The sequence below is a fragment of the Mustela nigripes genome, chromosome 9, assembly GCF_022355385.1.
Source record: "Mustela nigripes isolate SB6536 chromosome 9, MUSNIG.SB6536, whole genome shotgun sequence".
Lineage (NCBI taxonomy): Eukaryota > Metazoa > Chordata > Mammalia > Carnivora > Mustelidae > Mustela > Mustela nigripes.
In genome coordinates, this window is record NC_081565.1 from 86,415,781 (window position 1) to 86,431,353 (window position 15,573).

Here is a 15,573-nt window from a genome sequence, read left to right on the forward strand (position 1 = left end):
GTGTGATACCCAATCACTTCTTTCTCATATCCTCCAGAAAATCCATGCTAATGATTCAATGAAGGGAAATCACCTTCTTCTCCCTCCAGAACCTCAAAAGACTTTACTAATTTTGTTATTCTTTCAGGCTCTGGGATCTTCCTTCCTCCTGTAATAGACTAATTCTGGGAAAAACCCCACTGCAGAGTCTTTCACACACACCCTTCCCCCACCTCAGGATAGAGTGCAAATTCCTTAAACCCAGAGTTAGTCAGGAGATAAACTTTGCCTCCGGGCTCATTTCTTAACTCCCTTACCCAAGGAACCCTTTGCCCCAGGCAAATCAAACCAGCAGCAAATCCCTGGACTTGACAGCCTGTATTGCTTTTAATCACTTTAATCAAGCTGCTTTTGCACAGCCTGCCTCCTTATCTCCTTGGAGTACTTCAGTGCATCCTTTAAGACCTCAATGAGTATGATGGTATCAAAACCATCTGTTGATATGTCGTCAGCTGATGGAGGGTAATTGTTATTATATTCATGCCTGTTTTGCCCTTCAGGTTTTGTCTCTTATTGTTCCTATTGGCCTTTCTATTGTTTTGCTATGCCAAGTCTGAGGCTGTGGCTCTTCCTGTTGTGGAGAGGTCCCTTCCCTGTCCCCAAACCTGTTCTTCACAGGACTGGCTAATTCATCCTTCAGCTCTCAGCTTAAATGTTACCTCTTCAGAAAGGCAGTCCCTATCGTCCCAGATCTATGCCCCCCCCCATCCTCCCAATCATTCTCTTGTTGGGTCCCCCCAAAATTGGGTACCTTAATAATGGGTCCGTGATTAAAGGAGCGAGACTGATATAAAGCGAAAGTCAAGCAAAGCTTTATTTCACACCAAGCATCAAGAATCAGACCGGCCGTCAAACAGACCGGTTGGGGCTGCCCCTACAGAGAGGAGGACCCCTCCCTGCTTTCCAGACTAACTTTTATAGAGCAAAGGCCATGTGGTTGGGCCTGGCCATGCACAGGTGGCCAATGAGATTGTAACACACACAGGAAACTCCACAGTGATGGTAGGCGACCAATTGAATTACAATTTACCCTAGTAGACATTTGAACCAGCCTATCACTTCCTTCAGAATTGGCGCCCAAAAGGGGCCCAAAGGGCGGGGCCCATACTCCTTGGTAGTTAGGAGACAGTATGCGCCCCCTTGATTGAATACCTCCACCTGGTCTGACCCACCCTTGTATTTGGACTTTGTTACCTGGGACCGGTTTCCGGACTTGCTTTTAAGTAAGTTCCCCTGGGGCGCGGGGGGGTGCCAATCTAAGTTTTACAGCAAAATGGCAGTTCAACCAGGGTGGGGCCGCTCTAGCTGAATAGGCCCTTACACTCATCCTATTTCATTTCTATTGAAGCGTTCATAACCATCAAAAATGGTCTTGTTTATCTCCATGTTCATTTGTTCCCATCTTCAGTTCTCCCACCCCATTACTAGAACATATGCCTGGGATGCAGTAACCTTGTCTTCTCATTCACTCATTTAGCCTAGTGTCTATAATGGTGCTTGACACAGGGTAGGTATCAGGAAATATCTTTGGAATTATTGTGTTATATGTAGGGTTTGCAACTGGAAGAAGGGGTGTAAATACAGTTATGAGCAAAGGTTTTCTGGTGAGTGAAAATAAGAAGGTAGGCATCCTAAACAACCTCGCCCCATTCCCACCTCTTCAGCAGCTCTGTCCTGAGTCATTTCAATGTTTTACCTTTTGTTTTTCACAGCTGTCTTTGTATGTCCAGAATGTGATAAACACCTAACCTTTTCAAGGCCTTTTAGATAATATTCATTGGAGCCAAACCATTTAGGTTCATGTTTCAGTTCTGTCCCTATATGACCTTGGGCAAGTAATTTAAGCTCTGTGTGCCTTAGTTTTCACATCCATGAAATGATGCCTGCCTCATGGGACTGTTAGGATGATTACAATAATATATGCAAGACACTCATAAAGTGGCCTTAATAAGTACAAATACATGTTAGTCATTAATATTAGTTATTTTCTATCATGTGGAGGGAGGACTCAAATGAGAGCAGTAGGACATTTGCTTCCAGAAATTCAAAACAATATAATTTATTAATTATACAGTTAGATATTTATAATACACACATACATAGGAAATATGAAAGTTATTTAGAGTACCTCCATGATTTTGTGTTGATGCTATAAATTTTTTTAAAATAGTTTAACAAAACCCATCTTGCATTTTTATATTTTAAAATAGAATAATCATATCAAAATCTCAAGCATCTAAAAAGTTGTAAAAACCATGATTCAAGTCAACAATTATGTGTTTTGAGATTTGATGGGTAAACATGATTTCATTTTTCTGTGGAGAATTTACTCTGTTCCTTTCTGGCTTTTTCAAGGTTTTCGAAAGTGATCGTGCCTCTTGGCAGCTGCAACTTACTCTTTTCTGTTTCCAGTATGTTCTCAGCTTCACCTTAAATAAAGTACAGAAATATGTAAGGTGACAAAAAGATCTTTAGTATTTCATGAAAAAGCCAAAATGCTATATTCCAGTGGCAAGTGGGAACACTATGTGGAGGCATGCCTCTAAATCTCACACTTAAATATTTCACCTGTTGGCCTCAGAGGAAGCCACCTCCCAGAGGAAGGTCATTTTTCCTTTGGGAGGAAAAAGGAATTCTGAAGACAGAGCGAGAGATCAGTCAGAGGCACCTGGATGGCTCAGTCGGTTAAGCCTCTGCCTTTTGCTCAGGTCATCCTGGGATCAAGCCCCAAAAAGGGCTCCCTGTTAAGCAGGGGGTCTGCTTCTCCCTCTCCCTCTGCCCCTCCTCCCTGCTTATGTTCTTTTTCCTCTCTTTTAAGTAAATAAATAAATAAATAAATCTTTGAGAGATCAGATGCCATAGGTTTTACTTGACACAAGACAGCATTTTAAAATATAGAAAAGAATACCAAGTAATATCTTTTTCCTTGAAGGAACGTCAGGATGATAAGCATTAGTTGTGTTTGGAGGGGTGTAGGATGGAGAAGAAAAATACAGTGTTTGCTATACTGCCCCTTAATATGTAAGTGACATGAGAGAAAATAAAGCTTAATAAAGCTTTTTATTATTTTTCAGGAATACTAATCTTTTACCTGAAACCAATTGTAAATACCCAAAATAATATTAAATGTTCTTTAGTCCTTATACCTATATACACACAGCGTAAGAATTTTTATAAACAATTCCTCTTTAAAGTGACAGCTAGTAATTTCTTAGGCCCAGTTGAATACTAATTAGCAAAATTTTAAAAAACATTGTATACATTGTTGACATTCTATAAACTTTCTTTGGGAATGAAGGCAAATGTTTCTTTTTAAGTACTTCTCTTTAAGCACACCATTAATTTATACTCCAGACTGAATACGCTGGCTGCAATTTTCAAATTATAACATTTCAACCATCTGCAATCATCTTTTTTTTTTTTTTTTGCCTCAGTTTTGAATAGAAAGCAAAAATAATTATAAATTATATGTAATTAGACACAGGGCACCTGGGTGTCTCAGTTGGTTAAGCATCCGCCTTTGGCTCAGGTCATGATCCCAGGCGGTCCTGGGATCCAGCCCCACATGGGGCTTGCTCCTTAGTGGAGCCTGCTTCTTCTTCTCCCTCTGCCCGTTCATGCGGTCTCTTGCTCACTCTCTTTCTCAAATAAATAAGTAAGATCCTTTAAAAAATGTAATTAGACAGGAATTTAATGACAGACTAAATAAATGTTCCCATGTGATGGTGCCTCACATATGACAAATTTTCATGTGTTTGCAGAAAGGCTGACAATAAAGTCCATCAAACAAGGACTGTATATCTTGGGTTGGTTTGTCACTAGTTAACAGGGCTAAATGTTATAACCTAAACTTTAAATACTCCAAGTTTCCTGGTAGACTATAAAGTTGTATTTTTTTAAAATAGGAAATTCCTACCTGTCTTTAAAGTTTAAAATTGTATGTTCTGTGGACTCTGGTGCACCTGTAATAAAATTACTTCCCAAATATACAGTCATGATATTACTAGAAAATAAACTTGTTCTCTATTAGTAGTATGTTTAAGTGAATGCTGTGTAATAGACTTGATATTTAATACTGCATATTAATTTTTATGAGGACACTAGAATTCTAATGTCCATATAAGCAATGAGCAGAGTTGAAATCAGACTAATGAATTCTTAAGCAGATGAGTAATATGAAACTGAACAGGTTATTGAAATGGGTTTTAACATTGGTAAATCAGTTGTATAGTAAGTTTCCAGCTTAAAATGGGACTGTACTCCAAAATTTAATCTGTAGATAAGTGTTTTAGAACTCAGAATACATTTTACCATAGTGATAATGCAATAAATCACTTGCTAGGCCACCAGCAAAAATGTTTAGTCCACAGTATAGGTGAACGGTGATAATAGTAGTGCTTGACCCCAACAGACCTTTTAGCAGAGTTTCTGTGTGGAAAATGTATTTCCAACTTCAGTGGGAATTTTTAAGAACATATAATCCTTGTATCTCCCTAGGCCTGGGAAAAAGATGTTCTACTCCCTACTCCAATACCTGCAGAGAAGTCTGCACTTCCTCCTTTCCTGTACCACATCAGTCCCCACAGAGCTTTAGCGACAGTGGTGTACACAGATAGTCCAGGAGAGGAAAGGATGCCAAAAATGAAGGCTTGGGAAAGCACAGTTTCCAATATGCTTTGGGTTGAAGGCTCAAGAAGAAGAGACACAGGGGCCCTCACGAGAGCGTCTTTCTGGTACAGGGCTGGCTTCTGGGGCAGAGGTGCTATTTTCTAGGGCAATAAAAGGGGGAGTTCTGGGAGAGCAGCATGGTGCAGTGATCATTTAACAACCAGCTCTCCAGGGAAAAATATGTAATTGCTTCTCGGCCTTTGGCTAAGATCAAATGCAGGAAAAAAATGTATATAAGTTTATTGTGAACATAAGTTTATTATAAATTTTATTTTATAAAACAAATGTAGCACATAATTTATAAAAAAATAATAAAATGTTCAATATATTTTATTATAAATTTCACATAGCAAATGGATGGATTCTCATAGAATGTTTTTATTGACTTTTGTTGAACTCTTATATTCATAACTAATCTATAGCTGCAAATGATGAGAGAGTATAATTCCAACACGAATGATGGTTGTTATTTTCATTTACCCTAACAAATAGGAGAGAAATGGAAACAGTGACAAATGTTGGAACTTTTTTCTGTGGGAATGATGTAAACACCTTGGATGAATCAGATAATAGTTTTTAAATGTCAGGAGAATATTTCCTCAGTTGTTTATACTATTCACAATGTAATGGCTACTGACACAACAAACATTTAAGCATAATCTGCATTATTAACATTTGCTTCATCACTTCCTTAAATCTAGACTATTGGTTGGCAAGCTTTCTTAAAATGGGCCAGATAGTAAATATTTTAGGTCTGTGGGGCCTTATATCTCTGTTGCAGTCACTCAGCTCTGTCATGGTAATGGAAACACATCCATAGAGAATTCACAAATGAATGGGCATGTCTGTGTTTTAATAAAACTTTACTTTCAAAAACATGTGACCACCCTGCAGGCCACAGTTTGCCGAACCCTGACCGAGACAGTTAACAAAATAATGTCAGGCCTTGATTTGGTGTTTGCAGATTCCATGGTGTAAATACTCCCACCATGACCAACTTCAGGCTACCAATGGGATGCCACTGAAGTTGGAGTTATATGTGTTCTCTTATTGTGTGTGTATATTGTATCTTTATTTCTACCATACAGATACAATAGATATACTAAGACAGGTATACATAACCAGAGTGCAGATAATAATAGTAAAATAATGAAAAACTGATTAAGTTCTGAGTATTTATTGCCATTGTTAAAAACATAATTTAATATTTTTGTAATTTATTTAATTATAACTTTATCTAATATAATGTTTAACAATGACTATATTTAATAACCAGCTTACAAATTCCTGAAAATTTGATAAGTCATTTCTTGTGAGCTGGTATGAGCTGACTCCAGCATATTGCATGAGAGGGAACAGAAATGTTGGTCACTGGTAGCTCTGGGAGTGGGGTCTTGTCAGGATCATAAATCAAGGGGTCATAAGAAGACGATCCTTGAACCAGAAAAAAATCAGGAATATACTCTAGTTTATCAAAGACTGACCTTTCATTCTTTGTAGAAGGGTTCCATATCCTAAGTCATACTGGTAGGTGAACACAAAGCTTAATGGAATAATAGGGAAGAGGAAGGCTGGCTTCTTCCTTCTTATTGCTCTGGTTCAAAAACAAAAAGAAAAAATATCAGTGACCTATAAATACATATCTGTAAACACAATGAAAAAAAATTACCTTCTTTTTGGAATAATGTCCACCATTTTAGGAGTTACTTAGTTCATTTGAATCATGTATGGAAATAGGATTTTCTTACTCATAAGGCCTCACCAGATACTGCAGTTCTCAAGGGCAGAATCTATGACTTTTCCCACTTTTATTTGATGTTGATACTCAGATTACTCATTTAAAAAATGGTTAAGTATTGATATCTGTCCTTTAGGGATTATGGAGATCAATTTGCAGAGGACTTCTTCTGTCTTGGTGTCAACTTATATAATGGAGACAAAGATGGGAGAAATCTGAGAAACTAGAGGTAGAATGAACTATTTCTACCCTGGTTCTACCGTCACTTCCAAGTACTAACCCATAAGGGGTTATTGTGTTTACATATACACCATTGGGACCAAAGTCCTATCTTGGCCAACTTGATAGTAATAAGCTAATGTCAAAAACAAAAAAGAAGCAAATTAAGAAAAATTTAAAGTAAATAGCAAACATACCCAGCTGTTAAAGAGATGGCTGCAATGCCAAAAAAAGTCCCAAAATATTTAAGGAATTCCCGAGACCAAGCAATCTGCAAGGCCATTTGTCTTTCTCTCATTTCATTCTGCATCATTAGCTGCCTTTCCAGCTGAGGATGAAACAAATGACAGTCTGGTTACTCATTTTTTCATTCTGAGCACAGAGTTAATAATCTGCTTTTCCAGGGGATTTTCCTTCTTCAATTGCTTTGCTTTGTCTTTTCTTTTCTTTTTTTTTTTTTTTTTAAATCTCAGTAGACTTTAACTAAAGTTCCTCTGGATAGCTATCTCCATCATCTTGGCAGTGAAATCTTGGAATGTATGTAGAATGGATGTGATATTCTTCTTCTGTGTCCCAAGGTCTCGAATGCATGTGGCCTGGAGCTTTTATTCAACTCTAAAATATATGTTCAGCCTGTTGTGTCACATGTGAGAAAAGATCTATGTGCCTTTAAATGAAGGTACATCTTTCTGATCTTAATTACAACTTGTACTGAAATCATTTTATCCAACTGCAAATTGACATTCATTTGGAGTAGCAGGTCCTTATCATATTATGATATGAGGGGAGAGGGTATTATTCTGAGACATCACTGGAGATTTTTCTTTGCCACTATTCTCTTGATGCCTCAAGTCTTTTGTTACTTTAGTGAGTGTCTTTCCCTGCATTTGAGCAGAAAGCAGGTATAGCCCAGAACACAGGAGACTGGATTTCTGGATAGATTTTTAGAAAACACACAAGAGAAACAATAGTCTATTATTTTGAGAAAGACTCGAGAAAGAAAATTGTTTTTTAAAGTCTAAAATCTTGGCACTGTGTATCATTAGCAGAACCTAGAGGAGAGCAAGCATAGAATTCGTGATATAAACCATAGGGTGGGGAGGAATGAGTAGTAACATGACTCAGTTTTCTCTTTTTCCCATCTTTCTACTGTGAGAAGAAACTGGAAGAGGAAGAAGGAGACTTTAGAAAGATGGGGCTTGGTTCCTTGGCTTCTCTTAGGAGTTGAAATTTTGGAGAGTTGTGATGAATTTGGGATTTGGGGATCCCTGGAGAGAAAGCACTTGTGGACCTATCTTCTATCAAGAATTTGGGGAAGGGGCAACTAAAGTAGAGCTGAAATGGTTTCAGTGCAGATCTAAGCTTAGATCAGACCTGAGAGAGGCCACTCCAGCTCCCTCAGCCGCCAAGGGGTGTGGAGAATATCTGCAAGGTTCCCATATCAGCCTGAAGAGGGGAACAGAAGGTGGCTGAGAATTGAAAGCAGGTGGCTTAGCAGGTAGTCACCGAAACCTAGAGCCTGGGGACCCCATAAAAGACACTTCAGTAGAGGCCATAAACCAAGCGCTGGGCAGGAAAAGTGGCTGGATGTCAGAGGATTAGCAGCACCCTGGAGGGCAGAGAGATGGCCAAACCAATCTGAAACATGGTGGAACGCCCACAACAGACCACCTGGCACTACACAGGTTGATCAAACAGAAAATAACTACAGAAGCCTCCTCCAACCAGATGTGCCTTCCCTATGACCATGCCACTTGAGATCACTTGGACTCAAAACTAGATTGGTCCAGGAAAAAATGGACAGAGAAGGGAAGGGAGCCAAGCTGAATTCACAAAGAAGTGTGTTAAGATGAAGTAATTGAGTCACTTTAATTTGTCAAAATTAAATTTGCCCTCAGTAGTAGAAATTGAAGTTTATTTTGGGTTCAGTTAGTGAGTAAATAGTGTTTTTGCATACATGATTATTTAGAATGTGAGATTTATCCTTGCTATATTACTTATTTAAAAAACTTAGATGATAGTTCATAGTATCCCTCCAAAGTGATGTAGAATGCATGAATCAATCATTTGTGCTGTTATCAAACGATAGCTGAATCTAGTCATGACACAGATGAATGCAGGATCAGTGGTTCTGAATCTTACTTGCACATTTGTGAGCATCTAGGGAGCTTTTAAAAATCTCAGTGCCCAGGCCCACATATCAGACCAATGAAACCAGAAGGGACCAATGAAACTGGGATCTGGAATTAGGACCAGTCATTAGTATTTTTTAAAAATTGCCAGGTAATTCCAGTGTACAGCTAAGATTGAGAACCACTGCCTGAAAACTCAAAACCTAGGTTTTTCCCACCAAAAATCACACTGAAATATCAGTTTGAAAACTGAACCTCTTGGAACTCTCAAAAGATTGGGGACAGAAGGCTTTTTAAGGCAGTGGAACTCATCTGTATAGTACTGTCATGGTGAATACCTTGCATTTCTCAGAGCCCTTTAAACTTTACAGCACAGAGTGAACCTCAGTGTTAACCTTAATGGAGCATCCAGGATGGGATTTTGGGACAGAAAAAGGACATCAAGGAAAAAACTCATGAAATTTGAATATGAAGTTTATTTAAAAGTGGTATATCAATGTTAATTTCTTAGTTGTGACAACTGTGCCATAGTAATGTAAGATATTATCTGTAGAGTATACAAAAGGTAGAGTATTCAAGAACTTTGTCCTCTTTTTCTATAAATCTAAAACTGTTCTAAAATTTAGTTTAAAAAATGGTTATGAACAAATGTTATATTCTGGGTCTCTTTTACTGATAAGAATTGAGCCATGTATCTCCATGTATCATAGAGAAATTGTGAAAATCAGCAAGATTATGTATCTGTAACAGACTCTGAGCCTAGAGTTTAAAAAAAAATCTACACAATTTTTCCATTGGCAAAAATTTCCTGACAAAAGGTACCGCTGAGGTATAATTTTAATTATCAATTAGAGCTTTATTAACTACCACATACTTCATAAAGTTATGCTTAAAAATCATAGGTCTAGATCTAAATACATTTAAAATTCAAATTAATTAACAGGGTGTGCCTGGGTGGCTCAGTCAGTTAAGTGTCTGCCTTCAGCTCAGGTTATGATTCCAGAGTCCTGGGATGGAGTCCCAAGTTGCATCCTGCTCTCTGCTCAGCAGGGAGTCTGCTTCCCCCTCTCCCTCTGCCTATCCTCCTGCTTGTGGTCTCTCTCTCTAATAAATAAATAAAATATTATAAAAACCAAATTAGTTAATTTATTACCAAACTTTTTTAGTAGCCTTAAAGGGATAATTATATTGATACAGTTATTAGTTTATCAATAATAGGCATAACATTATTAAGTGTACATTCATTTTTACCCTTCTCCCAATATTGACACTAATGAGAAATAAGAGCAAAAGAGAACATGTACAGTAAGTTTTTTTTAGCAGTCTTTAACCAAAGTATAAATATAAAATTCTTTATCTATTTTATTTTAATTAATTAATTATTTTTAAAGTAATTTTAAAGACTTGTTTATAAGAATGTTTAATTATAATTCTGTAGTCATATGCCCAGTAATAATAACTAAGTCTATATTAATTTTTTTTCCTCCTTTGTTCATTTATTTATTTTTTTATTGAAAATCAATTAACAGGGCGCCTGGGTGGCTCAGTGGGTTAAGCCGCTGCCTTCGGCTCAGGTCATGATCTCAGGGTCCTGGGATCGAGTCCCGCATCGGGCTCTCTGCTCGGCAGGGAGCCTGTTTCCTCCTCCTCTCTCTCTGCCTGCCTCTCTACCTACTTGTGATCTCTCTCAGTCAAATAAATAAATAAAATCTTTAAAAAAAAAAAAAGAAAAAAGAAAATCAATTAACATATAGTGTATTATTAGTTTCAGGGGTAGAATTTAGTGATTTGTCTCAGTTGCATACAACACCCAGTTCCCATTACATCAAGTGCCCTTCTTAATGCCCATCACCCAGTTACCCCATCCCTCTACCCACCTCCCCTCCAGCAACCCTCAGTTTGTCTCTTAGGTAAGAGTCTCTTATGGTCTGCCTCCTCTGAGTTCATCTTGTTTTATTTTTCCTTCCTTTCCCTTACGTTCATCTGTTTTGTTTCCTAAATTCCACGTATGAGTGAAATCATATGGCATATGTCTTTCTCTGAGTGACTTATTTCACTTAGCATAACACCCTCTAGTTCTATCCATGTGGTTGTAAATGGCAAAATTTCATTCTTTTTGATGGCTAAGTAATATCCCATAGTATGTATATATGACATCTTCATTATCCATTCATTTGTTGATAGACATTTGAGCTCCTTTCATATTTGTGTTATTGTGGACATTGCTAATATAAACATGAGGGTGCATGTGCCCCTTCTTTTCACTGTGTCTGTATCCTTTGGATAAATACCCAGTAGTACAATTTTTGGTTTTTTTAACCCATTTGAGGAATCTCCATACTTTTTTCAAGAGTAGCTACACCAGTTTGCCTTACCACCAACAGAGTAAGAGGGGAGCCCTTTCTCTTTTAACTTATGCATTTCCAAGTAACAGAGAAGTTGTGTTTTTATTTGCTTAATTGGGCAATGTCAAAAAGTATTCTATGTGTCCTGCCACAAAAGAGATTTATTTTTATCAGAAATGAAAATATTTCTTATTTGCCTTTGTTAAATTAGCAGAAACATTATTGACACCCTCTAAACTAAATGCAAAATCATAATCTCAGGTAAGCATAAAATAAACTAAGATTGTTAAAATAAAGCAACTATAATGAAAGCTGTGACAAGTAGATTTATCCTTAATTTGCTCTACAGATATTTTAAATGCTCAATATCCAGTGAGTAGTTTGGAGAGGATCCAGAAGGGGAAATGAGTAGTAAGTTTGAGCTTTAAAAAAAAAGAGCAATAATTTTTTATGAATGACTTATGAAAATAACAACATAAACAAAATTATAGTAGCATTTAGAAGCTTAAAAGCTTTACTTAAAGCATCTTGTTACACATCTTCCTATAAAGAGTAAACATAATTAAATCCATTTTTACTCCCAGATGTGTGTAAACAGTAAGGTCACCCTAAGTAAAAAATAAAAATGCCAGTTTGGCAAAAACCCTCTGTGTTAAGTCATGGATTCCAAATGTATTGACTTTTTTTTTTTTTAAGATTTTATTTATTTATTTGACAGACAGAGATCACAAATAGGCAGAGAGGCAGGCAGAGAGAGAGAAAGGGAAGCAGGCTCCTTGCTGAGCAGAGAGCGGCTCGATCCCAGAAATAATGACCTAAGCCAAGGGCAGAGGCTTTAACCCACTGAGCCACCCAGGTGTCCCTGTATTGACTTTCAGTATCGGAAGATGCTAACAAGATGAGCAGAGGCTGGGAAAGAACAAAAGACTATTGACCTTCTCAACCATTATCTAAAATTCTTTAAAGACCATTCCTAACTGCATCTGCTATAAGCACTAATAACTGAAATTGAAGACAATTCCACAACTTAAATAACAACAGTGAGGGTATTTTCTTTTATCCTGGTTTTCCTCATTTTAAAAAGTACATATTTCATAGTTTGATAATTAATGTTCCACTATGTCAGTCCTAACTGTGCACAAAACTAAAACCTCTATTTTATAATACTTAGAACTAAGAATCTTAGAACCAAAACATGTGGGGTCAAGTCCCGCATGGGGCTTCCCACTCAGCAGGGAGTCTCCTTCTCCATCTGACCGCCCCCCCCTTCTTGTACTCTCTCTTTCTCTTTCTCACTCTCTCTCTCAAACAAATAAATAAAATCTTTTAAAAGAAAAAGAAATTGTAGTATGCTTATTTCTACTTCACTGTGGCAGCTGATACACTACTAATAACAATGTGGCCCACTAGCAAGGTGTTTGGTGCTGTAGTAGTTAGTTACATCAACTTTCCCATCAAACCCTGTGAGGTCTGTCTATGAGTTGAAGAAAACAGAATCCATTCCAACTAGTAGTTTAAACAAAATGACAATTATTTCAGGGTATGTAGCAGCTTAAGAATTTCTGGGGGAGCCATGAGAGTCAATTTGCCTCCTGTACTATTAGGAACAACAGGAGAAATGCTCTGCCGGAACGTGGGGCTCACCTGGGGTAAACCCACAGCTGCCATCTCCTATCGTAGATACTATGGACCAAATGCTGAAACTCCACCTCCACATTCCCAGAATACTAGTCACTTCTGCTACAGGGGTAACAAGAAGATCCAGTGTCTTCTCAGAAATTTACACCACCCACATCCACCTCCGCAGTGTCCTTTGGGCATGCCTACTTGGCAGCTTCAGGTCAGATGTGAAGCTCAACTGCAAAGGAGTCTGAGAAATTCAAATTCAAATTCAAATCTTTGGCTTTTTAGCCTCTGTTGCATTGGCAGGCACTCTCCAAAGGAGTCAGAATGGAACAGAAGTTAAATGATCTGGTCAGCATTAACTGCCAAGGAAGGTATTATCTCAGTTTACAGTTGAGGAAACTGATAATCAAAGTCTGAGTGATTTTCCCTGTGGCCTCACTTATTAAACAGCAGATCTGGGATTCTGACCCATACCTGCCTGTCCCAAAGTCCAAATTTGCAGTCTACTCTAAGTATACTTGGAATAATCAAGTCAGTATAGAAAATGGCGGTGAATGGACTGGGTATGTGATTACCATCTGAAAAGCTGTTAGTTTTCCATATTAATTAATGCCAGAATTTTAGAAAGACTGCACAAAGAGCTCTACATTGACCTGGGGTACAAACTGGTCTGAATTATTCTGTTTAAATCTCTTTGAAAGAACCTTAACAACACACTGCCTCCAGGTTCTCACATTGGATTTCATGTCTCCCTTCCCTTAGTGATTTCAGTGACCACCACTTTCTGAATGTGAGCCTCCCAAGGTTCTTATAAGACCTCCTTCTCAATGCCATATCTAATTACCCAGAGAACTGGGAGGCACCACCACTTCCCAAGTAATGACCCTGGTCTGCAGACTTGACTGTCTAAACACTTCTTGAGATGTGGCTTCCCCTATCCTGTGGCACAGACATGGGTTTGGGGCTCCAGGCCAAGTGCCCTTGGAGAGAATAAGTCAAGCCCTTGACTTTTTTTTTTTTTGGTAAGATTTTATTTATTAGAGAAGATGCACGCACACACTTGAGCACAAGTGGTGGTGAGGGCAGAGGGAACGGGAGAAGTAGACCTCCCACTGAGCAGGGACCAGACAGGACTACACAAGGTTCCATCTCAGGACCATGAGATCATGACCTGAGCCAAAGGCAGCTGCTTAACCAGCTGAGCCACCCAGGCACCCCCAAGCCCATGGCTTTATAAGGAAAATAGTGTCTGCTCTAGACAAAGGCAGAATAAGAAGCTGAGAAAGTTCTGAAAGGCTGAGACCTGCTCCCCTTCTGTAAATAGGATACAAAGGAAAAAGGCAACTCCTAGGAACAAATGAGCATTGGAGACGCTTCCAGAGAAGGTCCTTCAAATCCTCTGTTTACTTTCCCCCAGAGTTTCCTGCTTAGCCTTCTCCTCTTGGTCTTCCAGTTCCTGGTGATATCATCACCTTGTAGTCTCCAACTACCACCCCTTGCTGATGACTTTTGAATTCTAAATCTCCATCCTAGAACTCTTTTAGTGGTAGATACTATTTCCAACTGCCTTCTGGGCGTCTCCCCTGGGACACTGATAGGGAGGTCTTACCAAAATGTCCAGGCTCTTTCTTCTCTGCTGTCTTTGCTCCAGCCGAGACCATCATTATTCATCAACAAAAATATAGTATTATCACAATCTGTATTCTCTGTTCCTGGTTTCTTCCTTAATCCATCCATTTTTTAATATTTCTCTCTTTATCTTTGTTTATATTTATATTCCTATCTTTAAATGATTCTTATATCACTTTCCTGAAAACCTTTCACTGGTTCTTTAATTCCTAGACATGACATAGTTTTAAAAAATCCTATTCTGGTTTGCCTCTTGGGCTTCATGTCTTGCCATCTTTTCCTAGACTCCAGCCACCAGCCCTCACCTGCCCCAACCATGTCTCCCTTTCCACACATTTTTGCTTATGGAAGAAGATGGACTTTAGGGTTGCATGGACTAGGTTCAAATTCTAGTTATGTCACTTACTTGCTGTGTGATTGTGTTAAGACCCCTAAATATCTTGACTCCAATTTCTCTGTCTTTAGGAGCAATATAGCTACTTACAGATTGTTTTCCTAAATAATGTGGCATATTGCAAGGGACTGGAGCACCACAGCCATTCCTGTGTGTTAGCCCCTTTGTCTTCCTTTTACCCTTTATCTCCTGTCCCTGTTGGAGTATTCTTTCACTTTTTTCACTCTCTCTTTCTGAGAGTTTCTCTGTTTTCCTGAGTTTGAAGTTCCTCTTTGCTGAAGACCCCCACCTCTCTTTCTGGAGCCCCATCTACTCACTGAGCAATGCTGCCAGCTGCAGCCATCCAACCTAGCATTCCTGGCACTATGCTGAATTCAACCTTCCCTGCACTTGAGGTATACTTTTCCTCCTGACCAGCCTCTCTGCCAGGTCCTTGGATTCCTCAGAGGCTCTGGGATTCTTCCAGGGGAATGAAAATGTTGGTCTCATTTTCAGCTAACCCCTCTTCTTAATCCCACAAGTATCTAATTCAGAAAGTCCACCAACTTTTCTCTTGAAATCTCTCATTTTCTCCACCCTGTCACCTCCCCTGGCATCCAAGTCCTTATTACCTCAGACCATGGCTACTGCAGTGGCCCTGCGATAGCCTTATATGTCTAGCCTGTGGTATAAGTCTATTAACAAAAGCACTGTGGCCCAAAGGTTACTACTGTGCACTCTGGTGCATACTGCATGTGAAGGCGAGTTCCATCACTTGCAAGCTGTCTAGATTTTGGTGAGTTC

At 38.7% G+C, this 15,573-nt stretch overlaps 1 protein-coding gene across 1 annotated transcript in view; it reads right to left on the reverse strand.

The window, feature by feature from the left end:
* Window positions 1-856: 856 nt before the first annotated feature.
* PLGRKT (plasminogen receptor with a C-terminal lysine) overlaps window positions 857-15,573 on the reverse strand; it is a 51,329-nt gene continuing 36,612 nt past the window's right edge. The window contains exons 4-6 of the mRNA XM_059411991.1: window positions 6,862-6,992; window positions 6,192-6,301; window positions 857-2,468 (exon numbers count right to left, since the gene is read on the reverse strand). Of these exons, the coding sequence (XP_059267974.1) occupies window positions 2,347-2,468; window positions 6,192-6,301; window positions 6,862-6,992 (363 nt within the window). The 3' untranslated portion in view covers window positions 857-2,346. The remainder of the gene's footprint in view (window positions 2,469-6,191; window positions 6,302-6,861; window positions 6,993-15,573) is intronic.